Source organism: Acipenser ruthenus, chromosome 7, assembly GCF_902713425.1.
Source record: "Acipenser ruthenus chromosome 7, fAciRut3.2 maternal haplotype, whole genome shotgun sequence".
In the NCBI taxonomy this organism is placed as follows: domain Eukaryota; kingdom Metazoa; phylum Chordata; class Actinopteri; order Acipenseriformes; family Acipenseridae; genus Acipenser; species Acipenser ruthenus.
The window spans coordinates 24,626,471-24,646,059 of NC_081195.1; the positions used below are offsets into that span (position 1 = coordinate 24,626,471).

At 40.3% G+C, this 19,589-nt stretch overlaps 1 protein-coding gene across 1 annotated transcript; it reads left to right on the plus strand.

Annotated features, from left to right (window-relative positions):
• The first annotated feature begins 2,216 nt into the window (after positions 1 to 2,216).
• LOC117416005 (HHIP-like protein 1) lies at positions 2,217 to 19,525 on the plus strand. Its single transcript, XM_034027005.3, has 9 exons — positions 2,217 to 2,589; positions 6,722 to 7,368; positions 8,428 to 8,571; positions 13,837 to 14,165; positions 15,226 to 15,352; positions 15,697 to 15,842; positions 16,262 to 16,343; positions 16,673 to 16,755; positions 17,293 to 19,525. Exons 1-9 carry the CDS (start codon positions 2,314 to 2,316, stop codon positions 18,216 to 18,218), a joined length of 2,760 nt encoding a protein of 919 aa, XP_033882896.3. The 5' UTR covers positions 2,217 to 2,313; the 3' UTR covers positions 18,219 to 19,525.
• Positions 19,526 to 19,589: the final 64 nt, after the last annotated feature.

Sequence of the window (19,589 nt, forward strand, 5' to 3'; positions counted from 1 at the left end):
GTTCTAACCATACCCTAAATTAGTTAATTGGACCAATTAAGCTCCTAATAAGGTCCAATAAAGTAGATTAGGATGCAGTTGGAATAAAAACCTGCAGGGACACCGGCCCTCCAGGACCACTGGTCTAAGGTTCAAACATTTAAACATTTTTCCAAGTCCTAAATGTTTTTATTTAGATTTTTTTTAAACCCAGATGTGCAAGGTCAGCTGTACTGTTTATACAGTGCTATGTCCCTTAGAGACATTCCCCATAGTAAAATTACAGCAAAGTATAATTAAACGTAGTGAAAGCATGGTGAAGCATTCTAAAGCACGGAGTGGTATGGTACAGCATGTTATAAAACATGGCAATCCATGATAAATGTATTCTCGTTTATTATAACCAAGCATGTTCCACGTGTATGGTATTGTAAAATCATAGTTTATATAGTGCAATTTAAATGAATACTGTACTCACAGGGTATATCTGGACAGTACTTCTACTGTATTTTTTTTAAAGCATTCAATAAGTCATTTATACTTTTATGTTGGGGTCAGTATTAGATTTTACAGCTCCACTGTAATCAAGCACACTGTATAATCTTCTACAAATTTACGGTCCCAAACGACGCCTGGATTAGGTTTTACTGTAAATGCTGCAGCTGTCGGCTTTTTTCTGGGTTGTTTTATCGTCATAGACTATTTAGCAGTGTAAGCTTCCGCACAGCAGTGGTGTGCTTGGAAAACTGCTCCCTGTTACTTCTCCATTGCTAGGACTGGCTTAGCTGTCATGGTAACTAGATAAGAGCAATAGAGCTGTCAGGACTAGGCCCATTAGAGACATTCCAGTCAAGTGGCACCAAATTGAGATAATCCTGAAATATTGCGAGCCAGTGAGAAAGTAAAAGGTTCTTACACCTTGTAGTAGAATTTACTGCCAACCTGGCCCAACTGTGAACTAACCAAACAAATTACTGATCTGTAAGAGTTACTATTGGACCAATAATAACATGTTTAAAAAAAACAGCCATGCAAATTTTTTTAAGGAGCAGGACAATTCTTATCAATACTAAATTGAGTCAGTTGATTTTATTGAAAATATATGTGGCAGTTTCCCTCATAAAAGTTTCCCATAGTAAAAGCACAGCAAAGTGTAATAAACCATAGTCAAAGCATAGTAAAGCACGGGTAAGCATTGTAAGGATTGTAAAGCACAGAGAGGTCTGGTAAAGCATAGGGAAGCATAGTAAAGAACAGAGAGGTCTGTTAAAGCATAGGGAAGCATTGTAAAGCACAGACAGGTCTGGTAAAGCATAGGGAAGCATTGTAAAGCACAGAGAGGTCTGGTAAAGCATAGGGAATCATTGTAAAGCACAGAGGTACGGTAAAGCATAGGGAAGCATTGTAAAGCACAGAGAGGTCTGGTAAAGCATAGGGAAGCATTGTAAAGCACAGAGAGGTCTGTTAAAACATAGTGAAGCATTGTAAAGCACAGAGAGGTCTGGTAAAGCATAGGGAAGCATTGTAAAGCACAGAGAGGTACGGTAAAGCATAGGGAAGCATTGTAAAGCACAGAGAGGTCTGGTGAAGCATAGGGAAGCATTGTAAAGCACAGAGAGGTCTGGTAAAGCATAGGGAAGCAAACAAGGTAAACTATAGTAAATGCATAGTACAGTATAACCATTGGAAACATGCAAAATACATTACAAGAAAAGGTTTCAACGTCTATAGATTTACAGCCTTAGCCATGTCATTTACAGGACCATGGTGTCTCAATACAGTAGTATGTGCAGAGTGGAATGTGTATGTGGGTTTAAGCATTCCAACACTTATAAACGTAAACCACCACATATAATTATACAGAAGTGCATTTTCTTCCCATGCTCATACTAAGTGTGCACCATACGTTACTATACTTCCCTGTGATATACCATACTTGCCTGTGCTCTGTTTCTATACTTTCATTCCTTTTATAAAGAACATAACATACAACACAGGCCTGAAGAAGTTCATGTGCTTCCATTGCTGCCTCTTGCAGTGCATACTTCTGTGTGTGAAGAGAGAGAGAGAGAGCTCTAATGTACAGTGTAATGCTGTGAGAGGGAAAGAGAGGATGGGAGGGGGGGTGGGGAGGAGAGGAGAGGGGGAGGCCCTTGGCTTGAACGAGGCTCGTATTATCCAGCAAAGCACATGTCCAGAACTAACAAAACGTTGCCCAAATTAAACAGAGTAGAGAGAGAGAGGGAGGGAGACACACACTCAAACACATACGCTCACTGTGATACTGTGCACGGGAAAGCCAGTTTAGCCCTGAGAATCCTGCTGAACTTTGCCATGAATGGAGTTCGCTTTCAGGCACTACTGCAGAGCTGCTGGTTGCTTGTTTTTGTATCCCCCTGGCTGGTGGGCTCCCACCCCCAGTGTTTGGACTATAAGCCCCCTTTTAAACCCCCAGAGCCCCTCACTTTCTGCACGGAGTACTCCCAGTTTGGATGCTGTGATTCAGAGCAAGAGCAGCTGATCATGAGGAGATATTATCTGGTTATGGATTTCTTTGACTACTCTGGGTACGTGGCCTGTGGAAAATACATACGGTCTATTCTCTGCCAGGTGAGAGTCATCATCATTATTATTATTATTATTATTATTATTATTATTATTGCACTAACAAATTGTGTGTTATTAATGGTGTATTTAACACACTACTTTTTGCATATACAACTATGGCCAAAAGTTTTGCATCACTTAGAATTATAGGATTGAGACATAATCTATCTATCTATCTATCTATCTATCTATCTATCTATCTATCTATATATATATATATATATATATATATATATATATATATATATATATATATATATATATATATATATATATATATATATATATATATATATATATCATATAATCAAATAAATTACAAAATTATATTGCAAAAGTCTACCAGAAGCCATAACAGTAGTACAGTATTTCTTGTTAGATTTTGAAATGTCACTTTTTTTTTTTGTCAGTTTTTCATGAAGTATATGGAATACTACGAAGCGGCATGTAATTCAATATGCTAACGTAACATTATTCAGCAGGTTTCATTCGAATTTATGAAGCAAAATTAGCTTATTCTGTCGGGTGATGCAAAAGTTTTGGCCAGAGCTGTAGAAGTGAGTAATTCACCTTTACTACACTATATGTATGGACTACCAGGTGGTTTTCAATTGATTCCTATATAGATCATATGTAGAAATCATCATCATTAAATACCAAACTTTTGGCAGAGCTATAGTATTCCTTCATAAATAAAACTTTTGCATTTTTGTTTAAAGAGGGACTTAATGATAGAGAGATATGCAGAATATTTTCATTATTGCCTTATTGCATTATTTCATTATTGACTTTGCACAACTTTCTATTGCACTGAGCCAACAGGATTTTCACTGTGTTGTTGACATGCTTGATTCAATCATCCGAAATGCTTGAGCTAATGCCTTCTTAAATCTGTTGTCCTACAGCAGTTTTCAACAGTGTGATTCAGTGTAATGCAACAGATGGATATTGTAAATGTCCATACACTTGGAATGCATGTATGGAACTCCCATGGTTTGCGCAATGTGGTCTGTCTCCTCTGAGTCACCCACATGTGTACGTGTCTGCTTTTCATGTGACACAACACACATTTACCAGGATCTATATCAACTGAGATCTTTTATGCGGGTAAGGGAATTGATAACACTTGTCAAGGGGGAAACAAAAGGCTTTTTATTTTTTTTGAGATCTTTACCTGTGGTGAGTGATCATCTCTTGCTAACTGCACGTGGAGTTCTTTGGTGTTCCCCCCACTGTAACCTGCCAAGTTAGAATGACTAATGGCTCAGGTTACTGTGTTTGGGGCATGAAGCAACACATACTTGCACTTCTTGTTTTGGAGACTTTTAGAGGTTTGGTGGAACACCAATGCAGGACTGCATTGGATTATCACACTGACGTTTGAAAAATCACATTGGCAATGCCATTGTAGCATCCAGAAGAAACCTTAGCAGAATCGAAAGCAGGGCACAGCATTGCCAGCAAAGGTAATGGAAACAAATATTTTGCACTATGTAGTATTGCTATAGTCTTCAAATAGATACCCATTGTGCACAGGGCTGGGGTCAATTCCTGTTTTTCAATTCGAAATTCCTGTTTCTAAAATGAAATTCCCAATTCCCATTCCCTTTTAATCAATTCCAGCACATCGTTGATCAAAATTGCAATTAGCCGGGTTCTGTTAAAATGAGCTTCTCAAAATACCAATTCCAATTGGAATTGGGAATTGATTTTAAAAAGCAATTGGAATTGAAAAACAAGAATTGTTAAAGGTTTAGGTTGGCTGGGGAGTCCTTGGTTCACTGCGCACCTCTGCGGCTGGCCAGGCAATTCAGAACTGCGTGGTCCTCCGACGCTGTAGTTCTGCAATGACTTCACAACGGGCTTGCAGTGAGAAAAGAAGCGGATGGTTGATCACACGTTTCGGAGGATGAGAGTGCTGGTCATCTCTCCCGAGTTAGTTTGGTGGTTGCAGCGGTGAGCCGGGTTGAATAATTGGGCTCCAAATTGGGAGAAAATTGGGGATAAAATAACTGGCGATTCCAAATTTAAAAATAAATAAATAATTTAGAAGCAACCAATGGTGGGCAAACCATAAACTACTAAACAATCGGTTAAATTACCTTCGACTTTAAAAGTTTGATTTGTACTGTATTGCTTAAATGTTTTTTATAGTTATTATTAATTAATCATTTAGCAGACACATTATCCAGAGCGACTTACTAAGAGGTGAACTATGCATCACAACTGCTGCTGCAGAGTCACTTACAATAGGACCTTGTTTGTTTTACCTCTCATCCAAAGGACGGAGCACAAGGAGGTTAAGTGACTTGCTCAGGGTCACGCACAACGAGTCAGTAGCTGAGCTGGGATTGAACCAGTAACCTTCTGGTAACAAGCCCCTTTCTTTAACCGCTGGACCACCAAGCCTCCTCGTTTACTGGTTTAACAATTGGAACCAAATAATTAGTTCTGGCTCAAACGGAACAACAAAACAAAATCTGACGGTTTAAAAACTGAAACCTTTTGCTATCTTGTGGTAATCAGACACATCGCTGCCATATTTCCACAGGAAAGGGCCTCTGTCCAGAATAAGTGGCTCTCAAGATGTGGCTCTGTGGTAGGCCTACCAAAGTACTTTAGATCCCAAGAACAATGGGTCTTATTTAAGAGGAAAATTGAGAATCTGCAGGAAGGGGCAAAATATCCACATCACAGCTTTGTTTCCTTTTACAGCAATAGAAAAGGAAAGACGTTTTTTAAATCAAATACAGAACTTGCATAAGTATTTGATACTTTTAAATACATCCTTCCTTTCAACCACCCACTGTGCAACCACACTGGTAACTTCACAGCCATTGTTGCATTTATGTACAAAGAGAACAGAATAGTCCCGAGTAGAATCAAGTACAGTGAGAATGCAGCATATGGATGTTTTAATGGACATGAAAGTACTGAAGCAGCATTGTGATGTAGTTGTTACAATTTAGTCGGCTTTGAAGTGAAATAAATTTTTGCAAGAGTTTTTATTTTCTCTGTTCTCTGCTCAAGCAGCTACCTTGCTTTCTCACACAGTCACAAAGTTTAATCAACTGTATCCGTGTTATGTGATGCTCTGAAGTTGCTGTTCCTAATAGACTTTCCCTGATAGTGAGTAATCCTGTGACTGGGTTTAATGAGCCTACTTGGCAGACGACCCTGAGTCTGAGTCCCTCATAAAGCGCCTTCAGTGCCAAATATTTCCTTGGCAGTCACAACAAATACGTTTACCTTGAGATCTGCCTGCTAACAGCTTCAAAACTGTCAACACAATCCTCATCTACTTAGCTTTACTTTTTTTGCAGCTAATTTGGGGGCTTGTGAAAATTGCAGTGAGGGAGCAGTTCAGTCTCCATGCCTCAAGCCTGCCCTGCCCAGGACTGTAGGGAGCACCCTTTCTTTTAAGGAGTGAGGCAGCATTCAGCCTCCATGTCTTAAGCCTGACACCCTTTTTTTAAGATCTCTCTGTCTTCATTGGGGTTTGTCAGTCTAAAAATGAGCTACATATAAATCCATCTTTTTGTACTAAATTATTGAACAATACATTCTAGCTTGACAGCAACCTTTGGTAAAACAGAGTTAATGAAACTCAATTAAAATTCCCTTGTTCTAGCTTTCAAAACAAGAAGCTCAAAATCAGCTAGATTGCATGTAATGAAAAGTGCCATGTCAGCTTATATAGAGCACTGGGTTGAAATACTGCAGGAAAGCTATCACCTGCTATTAAACACTTTTGTTCCAAGCCTCCATGCATGATTACTTGGGATCAAAGACATTCCCAGTGGATAATTATGGGAAAGGTGGGTGCTGGTAGTCTTAGCATTGCTTCTGGGGGCAAATCTGTTAATACAGGCAGCTCCCAGGGTGCATGCATTCAGTATTCTTCACGCCCCTGAATGCCAACAGTGACCAGAAGTAAGCAGAGGATGAATTTTCGCCAAACCAACCATCATTTAAATACATCAGAAATAAAACATTTAGTCATCACTGTAGATTGCAATGCTTGGAGGGTATAGCTTGATCAAACAATTAGTCATTGATAGATGGTAAATGATTGGGTATGTATATATCTGATTACAAATGATTTATATGTGTTTATGTATTTATTTTAAATTAGGAATGCTCCCCATACGCTGCCCATTTATATGACGCCGAGGACGCTAACACCCCTATGCGAAAACTGCCCGGACTGTGCGGGGAATACTGCACTGATTTCTGGCATCGTTGCCGCTCAACCTTGAGCCTTCTCACGGAAGACGACGAGACGGTAGAGATAGAAGCAGACCGGGATAAATTCTGCGCCCTGTTGGAACTCAAAGACCGGGATTACTGCTACCCCAACGTGCTCACAAACGCCGAACTGAACACCGACCTGGGGGCGGTGCGCGCAGACCCCGAAGGCTGCCTGCAGCTCTGCCTTCAGGAGGTAGCGAACCTCTTGCGCAACCCGGTCGCCATGGTCCACGCCAACGACGGCACGCATCGTTTCTTCATCGCGGAACAGTTGGGCTACGTCTGGGCGTACCTGCCCAACGGGTCGCGGATTGACAAGCCGTTCCTGAACCTGACAAACGCAGTGCTGACCTCGCCGTGGGCCGGAGATGAGAGGGGGTTCCTCTGCGTCGCCTTCCATCCGCGCTACAAGTCCACCGGCAAGGCGTATGTTTATTACTCGGTCTCTGTAAAGAGAGAGGAGCGCATTCGCATTAGTGAGTTCACGCTTTCTGTGAACGACATGAATGTGTTGGACCCAGCGTCTGAACGGTAAATTTGTTTTATTATTTATTTACTTACTTCTTGGCGCATTTGCACCAGCTGTGCATAAGTTAAAACTTATTTTAGTTTTCACTAACTTTACTTTTACACATTGCTTTTGAAGTTTACTTTTTAACTTTACGTTTTTAAGCCGGTGCATATGGAGGTTTATGCCAAAATGAAAAATGAATAAATACATATTGAAATAAATAAATACATGTCTATTTGTTTGTTTGTTTGTTTGTTTGTTTGTTTGTTTGTTTGTTTATTTCGACTTTTCCCAATTGCTTGTTACATTTAGTTTTGTCCGTTTACATTTCTCTGTATCCTTTTATGTTTCTGCTTTGCTTTTTGCATTTCATTTGTTGTGAAAACACCCGTGTCAATCAAAGCGAGTGGACGGCAGACATGTATTTGTTTATTTCTACATTTATTTATTTATTTATTTTATTTTGGCATAAAATATCCTCCATAGGTGCAACCCATTGCAATTTATTTCTAAGGCGGACATAGAAGTATACATAACTATTTACTATAACCTCAAAAAATCAATAAATATATATAATTTGTTTTTGTTATACAACGGTAAACAGCATGAAAAGAAAAAGAAAAACACCATTTGTATTGTCATTTTTCCAATACTTGAACAATCCTAATATATACAGGTTTTCTAAAGTACATTTCGAGCTGTGGTCTGGCTGCTATATAATTGTACAGTATTGACAGGAGCACTCCCACATACCAAGCGTTCATTATGCAGTGTAACCAAGGGAAACGGAATAAAAAGCAGCCCAGTAAATAGCAGAAATCCCTGCAACCTCAGGCTGTGTTTTTGTTTTGACAGTAATATTACACTTGTGGAGATTCTGTTTATATGACACCCAGCTAGTAGGTTGGCAGTTACCATTGCTATGTCTATATCTATAGACTACCTTCTCGTATTTATCTTAATCAAATCCAGATGGATTAAACACAGAAAGCGTGCATTTACAAGTTTTCCAATGAACATTATGGCTTTTAAATTGTGTTCAGATGCAGCAGATATCTGATTGTTCCCTGTGATTGTAGAATTCTCCTGGAGGTGGTGGAGCCAGCATCCAATCACAACGGAGGACAGCTTCTTTTCGGCTATGACGGCTACCTCTACATCTTCATAGGGGACGGGGGTAAAGCCGGTGACCCATTCGGAGAGTTTGGGAATGCTCAGAACAAGTAAGCACAGATTGGCAGGTAGATTCTTGCCCTCAGACCCTTGTAATGTCGCTTGAAATCGACTGGTTATAAATGGTGTCAAAACAAGCAGTGACTTTCTCCTGTGACTGTTCCGTTAAACCCACTGCCAGCTGGTTCAGCGCCATCCTTCAGCTAATGGCAGACTGGTTCCTCAAACTTCTGTGAGGCACCGCAGTTCCTTTCCAATTAGGAGCTGCCCTGTCTGTGTACAGGCGATTTAAAGGTCTACTTTGTGCAATCTGCATTCTACCAGTAGGGGGTGGTGTTTCTCTTACTCTTAATTGCTTTTAATAATTTATTTCTTAGCAGACGCCCTTATCCAGGGCGACTTACAAGATATCACATTATATTTTCATATAATTACCCATTTATACAGTTGGGTTTTTACTGGAGCAATCTAGGTAAAGTACCTTGCTCAAGGGTACAGCAGCAGTGTCCCCACCGGGGATTGAACCCACGACCCTCCGGTCAAGAGTCCAGAGCCCTAACCACTACTCCACACTGCTGCCTTATAAGAAGTATTTATTGGCAGGTATTAAATAAATGAATTCACTAACGGGTTGATTTCAAGAAAAGCTGTCTTTCCATCACCTTTTATAATTGAATAGCAATCAATGGCAATTAACTTCCACATTGTTTTAAAAGCCCAATTAAAAGTTAATTTTCCTCTTGTTTTAAAAGCCTGATTTAAAGGTGAATTTTCCTCTCATCTGCCGCACCGTGCTTCCAATTATCATGTAAAATGTAAAATCTTCCCATTTCAAGTCCCCTCTGAAGCCGTAATTTGGTATAGAGATTTTCTATTTACTAACACACTTCCATCAGTATAGACGATGAATTTTGAAGGAGAGCCCATCCACACAAAAGCATGTGCTATATACCGCAGCTATTATGGTATCGCTGTAATAGTCGCATGCCGTCTCTGTTTTAAATTTAAAAATGTAGTTGTTGTTGTTTTTAATGTGTTTTAATTTAAATTAAGTTACCCAAACCCTAATGTGCTTGAATAGCTACTTATTGTAAAGCGGCGCCTGTTTTTTGGGGTTTGTGGTTTTCAATTATAAGCATGAGAAAAAAAGAAAAACAGCTTTCCTGTCTCTCTCCACCCCATTCCTGCTGTTTTCTTCCGCCCCACCCTGGCCTCACATCTCTTCAGTGGGCACAGAATGCCAGTGGGACAGGCAGGCCAACTCTAATATTTATAATCCCTGCACATTGGCAGTGCCCTTTGAAAACACCTCTAACATAGCAGCTACTGTCTAAAAAAACCCAGTGGGTGCTATAAGGGTATATATCATTCCATAGCTGCGGTCCTTGATCCTGAAGCAAACTAAATTATAAATCAAAACTAGAGCTGCAGACGATGTTCTAAACACATGGATGTGCAGTGGAAATGCAAACGGCTTGTGGAAAATTACAGCAGATTTTATTTCGTATCACTGAATATTCATACAGAATAAATTCGCTGAGATGTGGCAAAGGCCAACAAGATGCTCGGATATATTGTGAGAAGTGTTGAATTTAAATCAAGGGAAGTAATGTTAAAACTTTAGTAGTAACTAGTAAGACCTCACCTAGAATATTGTGTTCAGTTCTGGTCACCTCGTTACAAAAAGGATATTGCTGCGCTAGAAAGAGTGCAAAGAAGAGCAACCAGAATTATCCCGGGTTTAAAAGGCATGTCGTATGCAGACAGGCTAAAAGAATTGAATCTATTCAGTCTTGAACAAAGAAGACTACGTGGCGATCTGATTCAAACATTCAAAATCCTAAAAGGTATAGACAATGTTGACCCAGGGGACTTTTTTGACCTGAAAAAAGAAACAAGGACCAGGGGGATTAAATAAAGGGGCATTCAGAACAGAAAACAGGAGGCACTTTTTTACACAGAGAATTGTGAGGGTCTGGAACCAACTCCCCAGTAATGTTGTTGAAGCTGACACCCTGGGATCCTTCAAGAAGCTGCTTGATGAGATTCTGGGATCAATAAGCTACTAACAACCAAACGAGCAAGATGGGCTGAATGGCCTCCTCTCGTTTGTAAACTTTCTTATGTTCTTATGTTTTTATGTCCAAGTCAGGTTCTGTGTGTCTCTGCAAGTTTCGCAAAAATGTTCAACCAAAAATATAGTTTGGTTATGCGTGTACTTAAAGTTTTAAACCTGTGATGCCCATTTCTGTTTCACATATGATACAACGCTTTGCCATCCGTCTATATTGTTATTTGTTTAACTTTTCATATGCTGTACATTATGCATTGCTGGACATGGGGGAAAAAAGTGTGTTTTGTACAAATTTTAAAAAATACTTGGGCATTACAGGGTTAATATACCTGTAAAAACAATGGGAATTTTGTAGTTATAATGATCATTTTTGGTACAGTGCTTTATACAGCTTTACTTGTCAAAGTGGTTGATCAGAATAGCAATTCAATGCTTAGACGCTGTGGTGGCTGTTTTCTGAGTTATGCTCTGCCAATGCCAATATTGACTGCTGTGGTCCCAGTGCTGGATAATGTCTGGGTTACTGTAAAGGGAACTGCAGGGAAGGTGTCATCTGCAAACAGCTCTGTTATGAGCCGTCTCTCTCCTCTCTCCTCTCCTCTCTCAGCTCTGTGCAGTCTGGAAGCTTCAGGAGTCTATGGGACATGCCAAGCCATTTCCAAAAATAAGGAGAAGGGGTGCTGCATTACTGAAATAGTTTTCTTTTCTTACTGAAATGTTATCCCTTATAAAAGTGTCCCACAGTAAAAGCACAGCAAAGTGTAATAAAGCACAGTGAAGGCATGTTAAACCATAGGCAAGCACTGTAAAGCCCAGATAGGTATGGTAAAGCATATTAATAAACAAACCATGTTAAACTAACCCTGATAAAGCATAGCAAAGTGTAATAAAGCACAGGTAAAGCATGGTGAAAGTGCAAAAATACAATGGACTCCTGTTGCATAGCAGTTTCATCCATTCCAGGGTTTAATACAAGCTTGATTAGCCCCACTGTATAGGTAACAAGGTCTTATTATTAAACTAGTGAAAACCAGGAATGGACATACCGCTATGCAGTGGGAGTCTTATTTCCATCTCTGATTATACAGTCCTCTGCAGTAATGCATGTGATCTTACACAAGCAGCCCAATGTATTCAGTGGACGGTGAACATCTGTGTTGGTTTTTCTTCTTTCTGCTGATTCAGTTTCAGCGGTTGAGGTTAAGCCCAGTTCATATTTCATTTCGCGGCTCTCAAGAGAACTTAAAATGGACTAAACTAAGCTAGATTTCGCACCGGTCATTATTTTAGCATGAAGAGGAAGTGTTAAATCCATTAAACAGGACAAAAATGCCCTTGTTATAAAGTATACCGCAGTGTGACTGGCAAAAGAACAGTAAAGTGAAGTTAAACATAGTGCAATCATTATAAAGACTAAGCAAGAATCGTAAACCAGAAAATATTTGCCATGGTGAACTTTTATAGGGGGTGGACGGTATATTAGAAACACCTGCCATATCACCGTCAATAGGGCCGTCATGGGATGACAGCGCTGAGAACAGCTGCATCTTGATATGCCGGTCGCGATAGGATATGTATCACGATACAGGAGATGGTCCTGATGGGCTACTTACGTGATGCATAGTAAGAGCAAATGATGATTTAATAATGGAAATTTTGTTAAAAGGCATTTGAGTTAGGGAGAGTAGGAATTTCTATCAACTATAAAGCACACTTCTTCAGTCAATAACCACTTTGTGAGCTACGATGAGCTATATTGTCCTTTTGGTCTTGTACAAACGATGTACACTATTTTGAAACATATTCCACGATAAAATTGTTGCACCTCTATTTAACAAGACAGCATAATGGGACTTTTACAATGTTATGAACCATTTCAGGTTCCATTGAAAGTTTGCTCATTTGTTACAGGTTTTATGAATACCTCAACCCCCCCCCCCCCCAAAGTTATTTATAACTAAACCTGGCATTTGAACCACACCTCCATAGCAGTGTATAACCGTCCCTTATCCTGTAGGCTGGCTGGCTGTCTGCTCACTGTAACTTGTCCTACTGTTTGAAGATAGCAGAGGATCTGTGCGATTGCACTGTGCCAAGGCTAATATTGACACTGTAGCCAGGTCTGAAGTAAAGGGGCTGATGCTTATATTGCAACACAGTGCGTCTTAGTTTTGCTTGTGAAGTGCTTACGATTGTAAGTCGCCCTGGATAAGGGCGTCTGCTAAGAAATAAATTATAATAATAATAAAATAATAATAATAAGTGCACTGAAACTATGGTGTAAATTCTCACTTAGCTAGCTACCTAAAGCATTCGAAAACCTGCCATTTCCTATACGGAGCCATTGCTGAGCTTGTGTGTCTAGCTTAATTTCTCTCCTTTTTTATGTTTATTTTACAAATTTGTAATGTTTGTCATTCCTTAATTTTTGTACAGTATGCATATTCTGGGCTAGATTCTCAAAACTCTACTAGAGAATCTCTGAATCCTCAGTTGCAATATTTGAATTATTATGCAGGCTGATGCCTGAGGTGAATTCTAACACTGATATTACTGTCGTTATATAGGAGCTGAAAATGAGTTATTGCACTGCCTTACCGAAAGGGGCAAAGGGAATTCAGTCAAGCATATTGTATTTTTTTGTGCTCATAACTCTCAAATAACCTGCATCAACCCACTGTAGTATTTGTGTGTGAAGAAGCTTGCACAACAAGGATTTAAGCAGAATTTAACAAGTTTCCTTTATTGATTATTATTATTTATTTCTTAGCAGACGCCCTTAACCAGGGCGACTTCCAATTGTTACAAGATATCACATTATATATTATTTCACATTATACAGATATCACATTATTATTTTACATACAATTACCCATTTATACAGTTGGGTTTTTACTGGCACAATCTAGGTAAAGTAACTTGCTCAAGGGTACAACAGCAGTGTCCACCACCTGGGATTGAACCCACGACCCTCCGGTCAAGAGTCCAGAGCCCTAACCACTACTCCACACTGCTGCCCCTTTACAATGCTTTATCATTGGACACAATAAACAGACATTAAGTAGTGATCAATACCTGATCCTGTCGGAACTGTCATGGGGAACACCGTGTTACACGGCAATGGGTAAACTTCACTGAAATCTGAGATAACCGTGAACAAAAATACAGCCTTAGTCATGGTATAGGCTGATCTATTCAACCCTTAAGCTAGTTTAAAATGACAATATGACTCTCCCTGCAGGTCCTCTCTGCTGGGCAAGGTCCTTCGTGTGGATGTGGACGATAACAGCAGCGGGCCCCCGTACCGTATACCCCCTGACAACCCCTTCGTGAAGGACCCCAGGGCTCGGCCCGAGGTTTACGCGTATGGCGTGCGAAACATGTGGCGCTGTTCCGTGGACCGGGGGGACCGCCTGACCCGGACAGGCCGGGGGAGACTGCTCTGTGGAGACGTGGGGCAGAACAAATTCGAGGAGGTCGACATCATCACCAAGGGAGGAAACTACGGCTGGAGAGCCAAGGAGGGCTTCTCATGCTATGACAAAAAGCTATGCAGCAACTCGTCGCTCGGTAAGAAAACCTTCAGCCAGAGGATGGCAAAAACCTTCCACCCTGACGTTTTAATATCCATTTGAACTGTGCTGCTGCTCATGTAGAGTTACGATGAGGTTATGAATAAACAGTTAGTAACAGTATAACAATATTTCGCAAATTATTACTCAGTTTGGCTAGTTTTATTTCCCTGTCACAAATTACATAAAAGGCAGAGGGTTATTAAACAGTAGTGCTATTTAAAAATAGAAAAATAACTACAGCTATGTCCAAAAGTTTTGCATCACCTAGAATTTTAGGATTGAGACATAAATTCAATAATAAAAAAATGAACATAATTTAGATCTTTAATTTAACATCATGACAGTTTTTTGTTAAGTATATGGAAAACTGCAACGCGGTATATATAATTCAATGTGTTAATGTAACATTATTCAGCAGGTTTTATTCATAGGAACTAAAACTAGTTCATTCTATAGGATGATGCAAAACATTTCGCCATAGCTGTATGTTATGTTGTAAATATTGTAAGTAAAGCTTGATAAAAAAAAAAGTGTTTTCCTTAAATTATATAATAGAACATAAAGAATTAAGAAATAATAAAATTGCACAATGAAACTTTGCTGTCTGAGTAATTTGTAATGTACATACAGTAAGAGGATAGGCAGTCAATGAGCCAGGAGATGCAGCAGTTCACACACTACAGCACGATTGTCAGTCTTATCTACCGGTTCATTATTATTATTATTATTTATTTCTTAGCAGATGCCCTTATCCAGGGTGACTTACAATTGTTACAAGATATCACATTATTTTTTACATACAATTAACCATTTATACAGTTGGGTTTTTACTGGAGCAATCTAGGTAAAGTACCTTGCTCAAGAGTACAGCAGCATTGTCCCCCGCCTGGGATTGAACCCACGACCCTCCGGTCAAGAGTCCAGAGCCCTAACCACTACTCCACACTGCTGCCCTACACTAAAGAGTCCAGAGCCCTAACCACTACTCCACACTGCTGCCCTGAGCTCTGAACACACAGTAACAGAGCTGACTGCAGCCTCTTTCTCCACTGCAGATGATATCTTGCCCATTTTTGCGTATCCCCACAAGCTGGGGAAATCGGTGACTGGAGGCTACATCTACAGAGGCTGTGAGATGCCTAACTTGAACGGGCTCTATATCTTTGGAGATTTCATGAGTGGGTATGTCTGCTAAACTGCTCTACACATTTTCTTCTATAGTTACTAAGTTTAGCTGGATGGCTTACCAAGCAATTCGAACGCCAGTGCAAAAGAGCCAGGTTCGTCTGCATCTGCGGTTTTAGAGCTTTTTATCTCATCTCACCGAGGGGACAGAATCCGTAACGGCAGCGTATCTCACAACACTGCCCGTTCCACAGGCACATACCAAGCAATCCATCATAGCTCTGCACAAATACCAGATTGCATGCTACCGAATCAGGTGCAGTATTTGTTCTGAATCCACTGTGCTGCCATTCCTGGTCCTGCTGTGTTCAGGTTTTGGTTCGCTGGTTGGTCTCTTGCAGACGCCTGATGTCTCTGAAAGAAGATCCCAGCACTGGTGAATGGCACTACAACGAGATCTGCATGGGGAAAGACCAGACCTGCAACTTCCCAAAGACCATCAACACCTATTACAAGTACATCATCTCGTTTGCCGAGGACGAGGCAGGTATCTATTGGCACTTAAGCACACGCACCCACGCACGCATACACACTTGTGACATTTTTACATGCAGTATATAGAGAGAACCAGTTGTTCAATTGTGATAACACTTCGGAACAACATTCTTTTGCAATATCAGAATCTGATGGAAGGTGAAGCCACTCAGTCCGTCACACTTTGTCCATGTGCATACAGTGTACTGTATAAAGGTTATTGTGGTCAGCTTTAGTATCTCTAGCTCTGGTGGGTGATGTACTGTACATACTGACAGTGAAATCAGTCGCTCGATGGACCGACATTCCTAACATTATGTAGTCCAAGATTAGTGGTAATTGTGGTAATAAAAGGTAGATACAGCCACTGATCTCCACAGTAAGGAAACCCAATCTTATTAATGTAATTTCTTTTTATTATTATTCTTGCAGGAGAGCTCTACTTTCTCTCCACAGGCTCCCCCAGTGCAGCAGTGCCAGCTGGGGTGATGTATAAAATAATAGATCCTTCAAGGTGAATTTAAACCACGAGCCTCAATATACAGTAGTCTTTGTTTAACACATGACTGGTTTTAAAAAATGAATTTTCAGCTGATAGGTAACATGGGCATATTGTCCAAAAAAAGCCTTATTAGATACGCTCCATAGCTTTTAGAATGCTTTCGTAATGTGAATACTACTCGTAATGTAAATATACATTTTAGTATTGTAATGTTTGCTGTCAGACAATTCCTAACCATCTGTCTTACGAGTGTCCACTGACAGCCATCCTCCAATTTAACAGAAGGTGGGGTGGAAGTGAAACTCGTTTGAAATAAAATTTGCAATAAATTGATCTTTCAGGAGAGCACCTCCAGGCAAGTGCCATTTCACAGCATCTCCTGTCACTGTGAAAGGAAAGCTGAGTCACTTCCACCCAAGGGAAAGTAAGTTGAGTGCCTCCAAGTGCTAAAGTACCTTATACCTCCCTGGATAAATCCTCTCGCAATGTACCTACAGCTCTGGCCAAAGGTTATGCATCATCCTATAGAATTAACTCATTTTGCTTTATAGAGTCGAACGAAACCTGCTGAATAATGTCACCTTAACATATTGAATGACATACGGCTTTGTAGAGGTCTAGATTATGTTTATTTATTATTATTATTATTATTATTATTATTATTTGTTTATTTAGCAGACGCCTTTATCCAAGGCGACTTACAGAGACTAGGGTGTGTGAACTACGCATCAGCTGCAGAGTCACTTACAACTACGTCTCACCCGAAAGACGGAGCACAAGGAGTTTAAGTGACTTGCTCAGGGTCACACAATGAGTCAGTGGCTGAGGTGGGATTTGAACCGGGGACCTCCTGGTTACAAGCCCTTTTCTTTAACCACTATGTCTCAATCCTGAAATTCTAGGTGATACAAAACCTTTGGCCATTTGTATTTATTCATGTGTATTTTTAATATTTTTTCAGGATTTGTTAATCGACGCAAAACTACGACAGCTGCTCCAACAGCGACACCGATCCCGACCTACACCAATACGACGTTTATCAACAGATTTGTTGTGACTTCCTCTTATCCCACAGTCGCCACCACAATCAGATGGACCCCGACTACTGCTGACAGACACGGTACCACCACTGCCAGGCTCCATGCAGTCCCAACCCCTCCGATCTACTCCCCAACCAAAACACCAACCACACAGCGTCCCAGAGTCACCTACCAGCTGACAACAAGGAAGCCAGAGAAATCCTACCAACCTACCACTCGCCCAGCTCCCAAACAACACCAGACTACCAGCAGATACCATTCGCTTGCGACAACGGAGCATCTAACTAAGGGACGACCGACTATGCCAAGGCCCAGTTTCCGCGAAGTGACCACCATGCGCCCTCCGAAGACCCAAAAGCCGAACGTCCTCAACGTTCCCAAGATGAGCGACAAGAGACTCAAGGGTCACGCGGAAGAAGTGGATGGTTCAGACGGTCAGAATCAAGTTAACAAGAAAGGCCGTGGTTCGAAGCAGACGAAAGTAAGACATAGGAAGTTGAAGAACGGGGCGGTGCGACTGGTGAGCGACGGGGAGAAGCTGCCAGATCGCGGGAGGGTGGAGATTCACGTCAAGGGGGAATGGGGGACCGTTTGCGACGATCTGTTCGACAGCAAAGCCGGGGCCGTGGTGTGCCGGCAGCTGGGATACCCATTTGTCCTCCGGGTGGCCAGAAGAGCGGAAATGGGCGAGGGGAGCAACCTAAACATCCTTCTAGACGACGTGAAGTGCAAGGGTACGGAAAAGACGCTACTGGAGTGCAAGCGAGCCAAAATCGGGGAGCACAACTGCTCCCACAAGGAGGACGTGGGGGTGGTGTGTGGGCACGATGAATTTGAGGAGGAGTGACAGCATTTCAGGCAGGACTGGTTTCTTTTTTAGATATTTTTCTTCTCTTTAGAAATCAATTTTCCTACCTCCTGTTACCGGGGACCGCATTGGAAGGACTCTTACCATACCTTCTGTAACTCCCAAGGCTGCACTTAAAAAGTTTTTATTTCCTACTCCCAATCAGGTTTGGGAGTCGATTTCCAGTTTTCCAATTCCAATTCCAATTACTTTTTAACATCAATTCCTAATTGCAATTCCTTCAAATTGATAGTTTAGAGACATAATTGTGGTGATTGTTCAACTGCTTTCATTTCATTGACTAACAAACAGTGACTTCAATTTAAGTAATGTGGAGCTCATTTGATCTGAACCCTGCTAATTGCAATTTTGATCAATGATGTGTTGGAATTGATTTTTAAAGGGAATGGGAATTGAAATAAACAGGAATTGACCCCCCAACCCTTCTTCTCTCAATATGGAAACCAGAACAGACTAAAGAGATATGTTCAGTAAGTTATCTCAAAACATTGTTGATGCTCAGCTAATTAGCTGTTCTGTTTCTTTCACACGTTCTTTTCACGTTTTTCAGTAAAGCTGCACTGCCATCTTGTGTTTTTATTAAGTCAGAGAAGAATTTGCTACCTTGAAAAGGCTACAGTATCTCAACTCCGTGACAAACGTGTCTCATCAGAACCAGCAGCACTCACCTCTGTGTAGGATTATGGTCTCACAGGTATTATACTTCCCCATGCCCTCTCTAAGATCTCTGAGAGAGAGAGAGAGAGAGTTCCTGTTGGGGAATAGGTTATACAGGTATACAGCCCTTTGTTACAAACCAATAACTGGTTATTGGTTATAGAGGTAAATTAATACCGTAGCAATATTTGTTCAGAAATTATAAAATCCCTCTTTTTATTACTTTTGTTCATATGTACTGTATATGTTTTCTTTTTTTTTATAGAACGTAAAAACACATTCACAGTGTAACTTTTTTTTTTAATGTTTTCCCTTAGAATGTAAGCCAAGAAAAAACACCACATACTATAATGAAGTAAATGATTATTAAAATTAATAATAATAAAAAATAAATAAAATGCTGGACATTGCGAGATGATTTTGAACTATTATATACACAACCTTTGTTCTTTGGGCACAAAAAAAATAAAATAAATAAAAATGAATCTTAAGTGTTTAATTTGTGTATTTCCGTTAATTTTACCTTTTTCTTATTTATCTCGATATTTCCACCTTTAGTTAAAATTGCAGACAGAACTGAGAAAAGAGAATAGAGAAGTTGCATGCTGGAATAACCAATACCACAACCACAGAGGTTAAAAAAAGGTATGTTGCACATTTCAACAAAAGTGATTTTTTTTTTATTTATTCAAA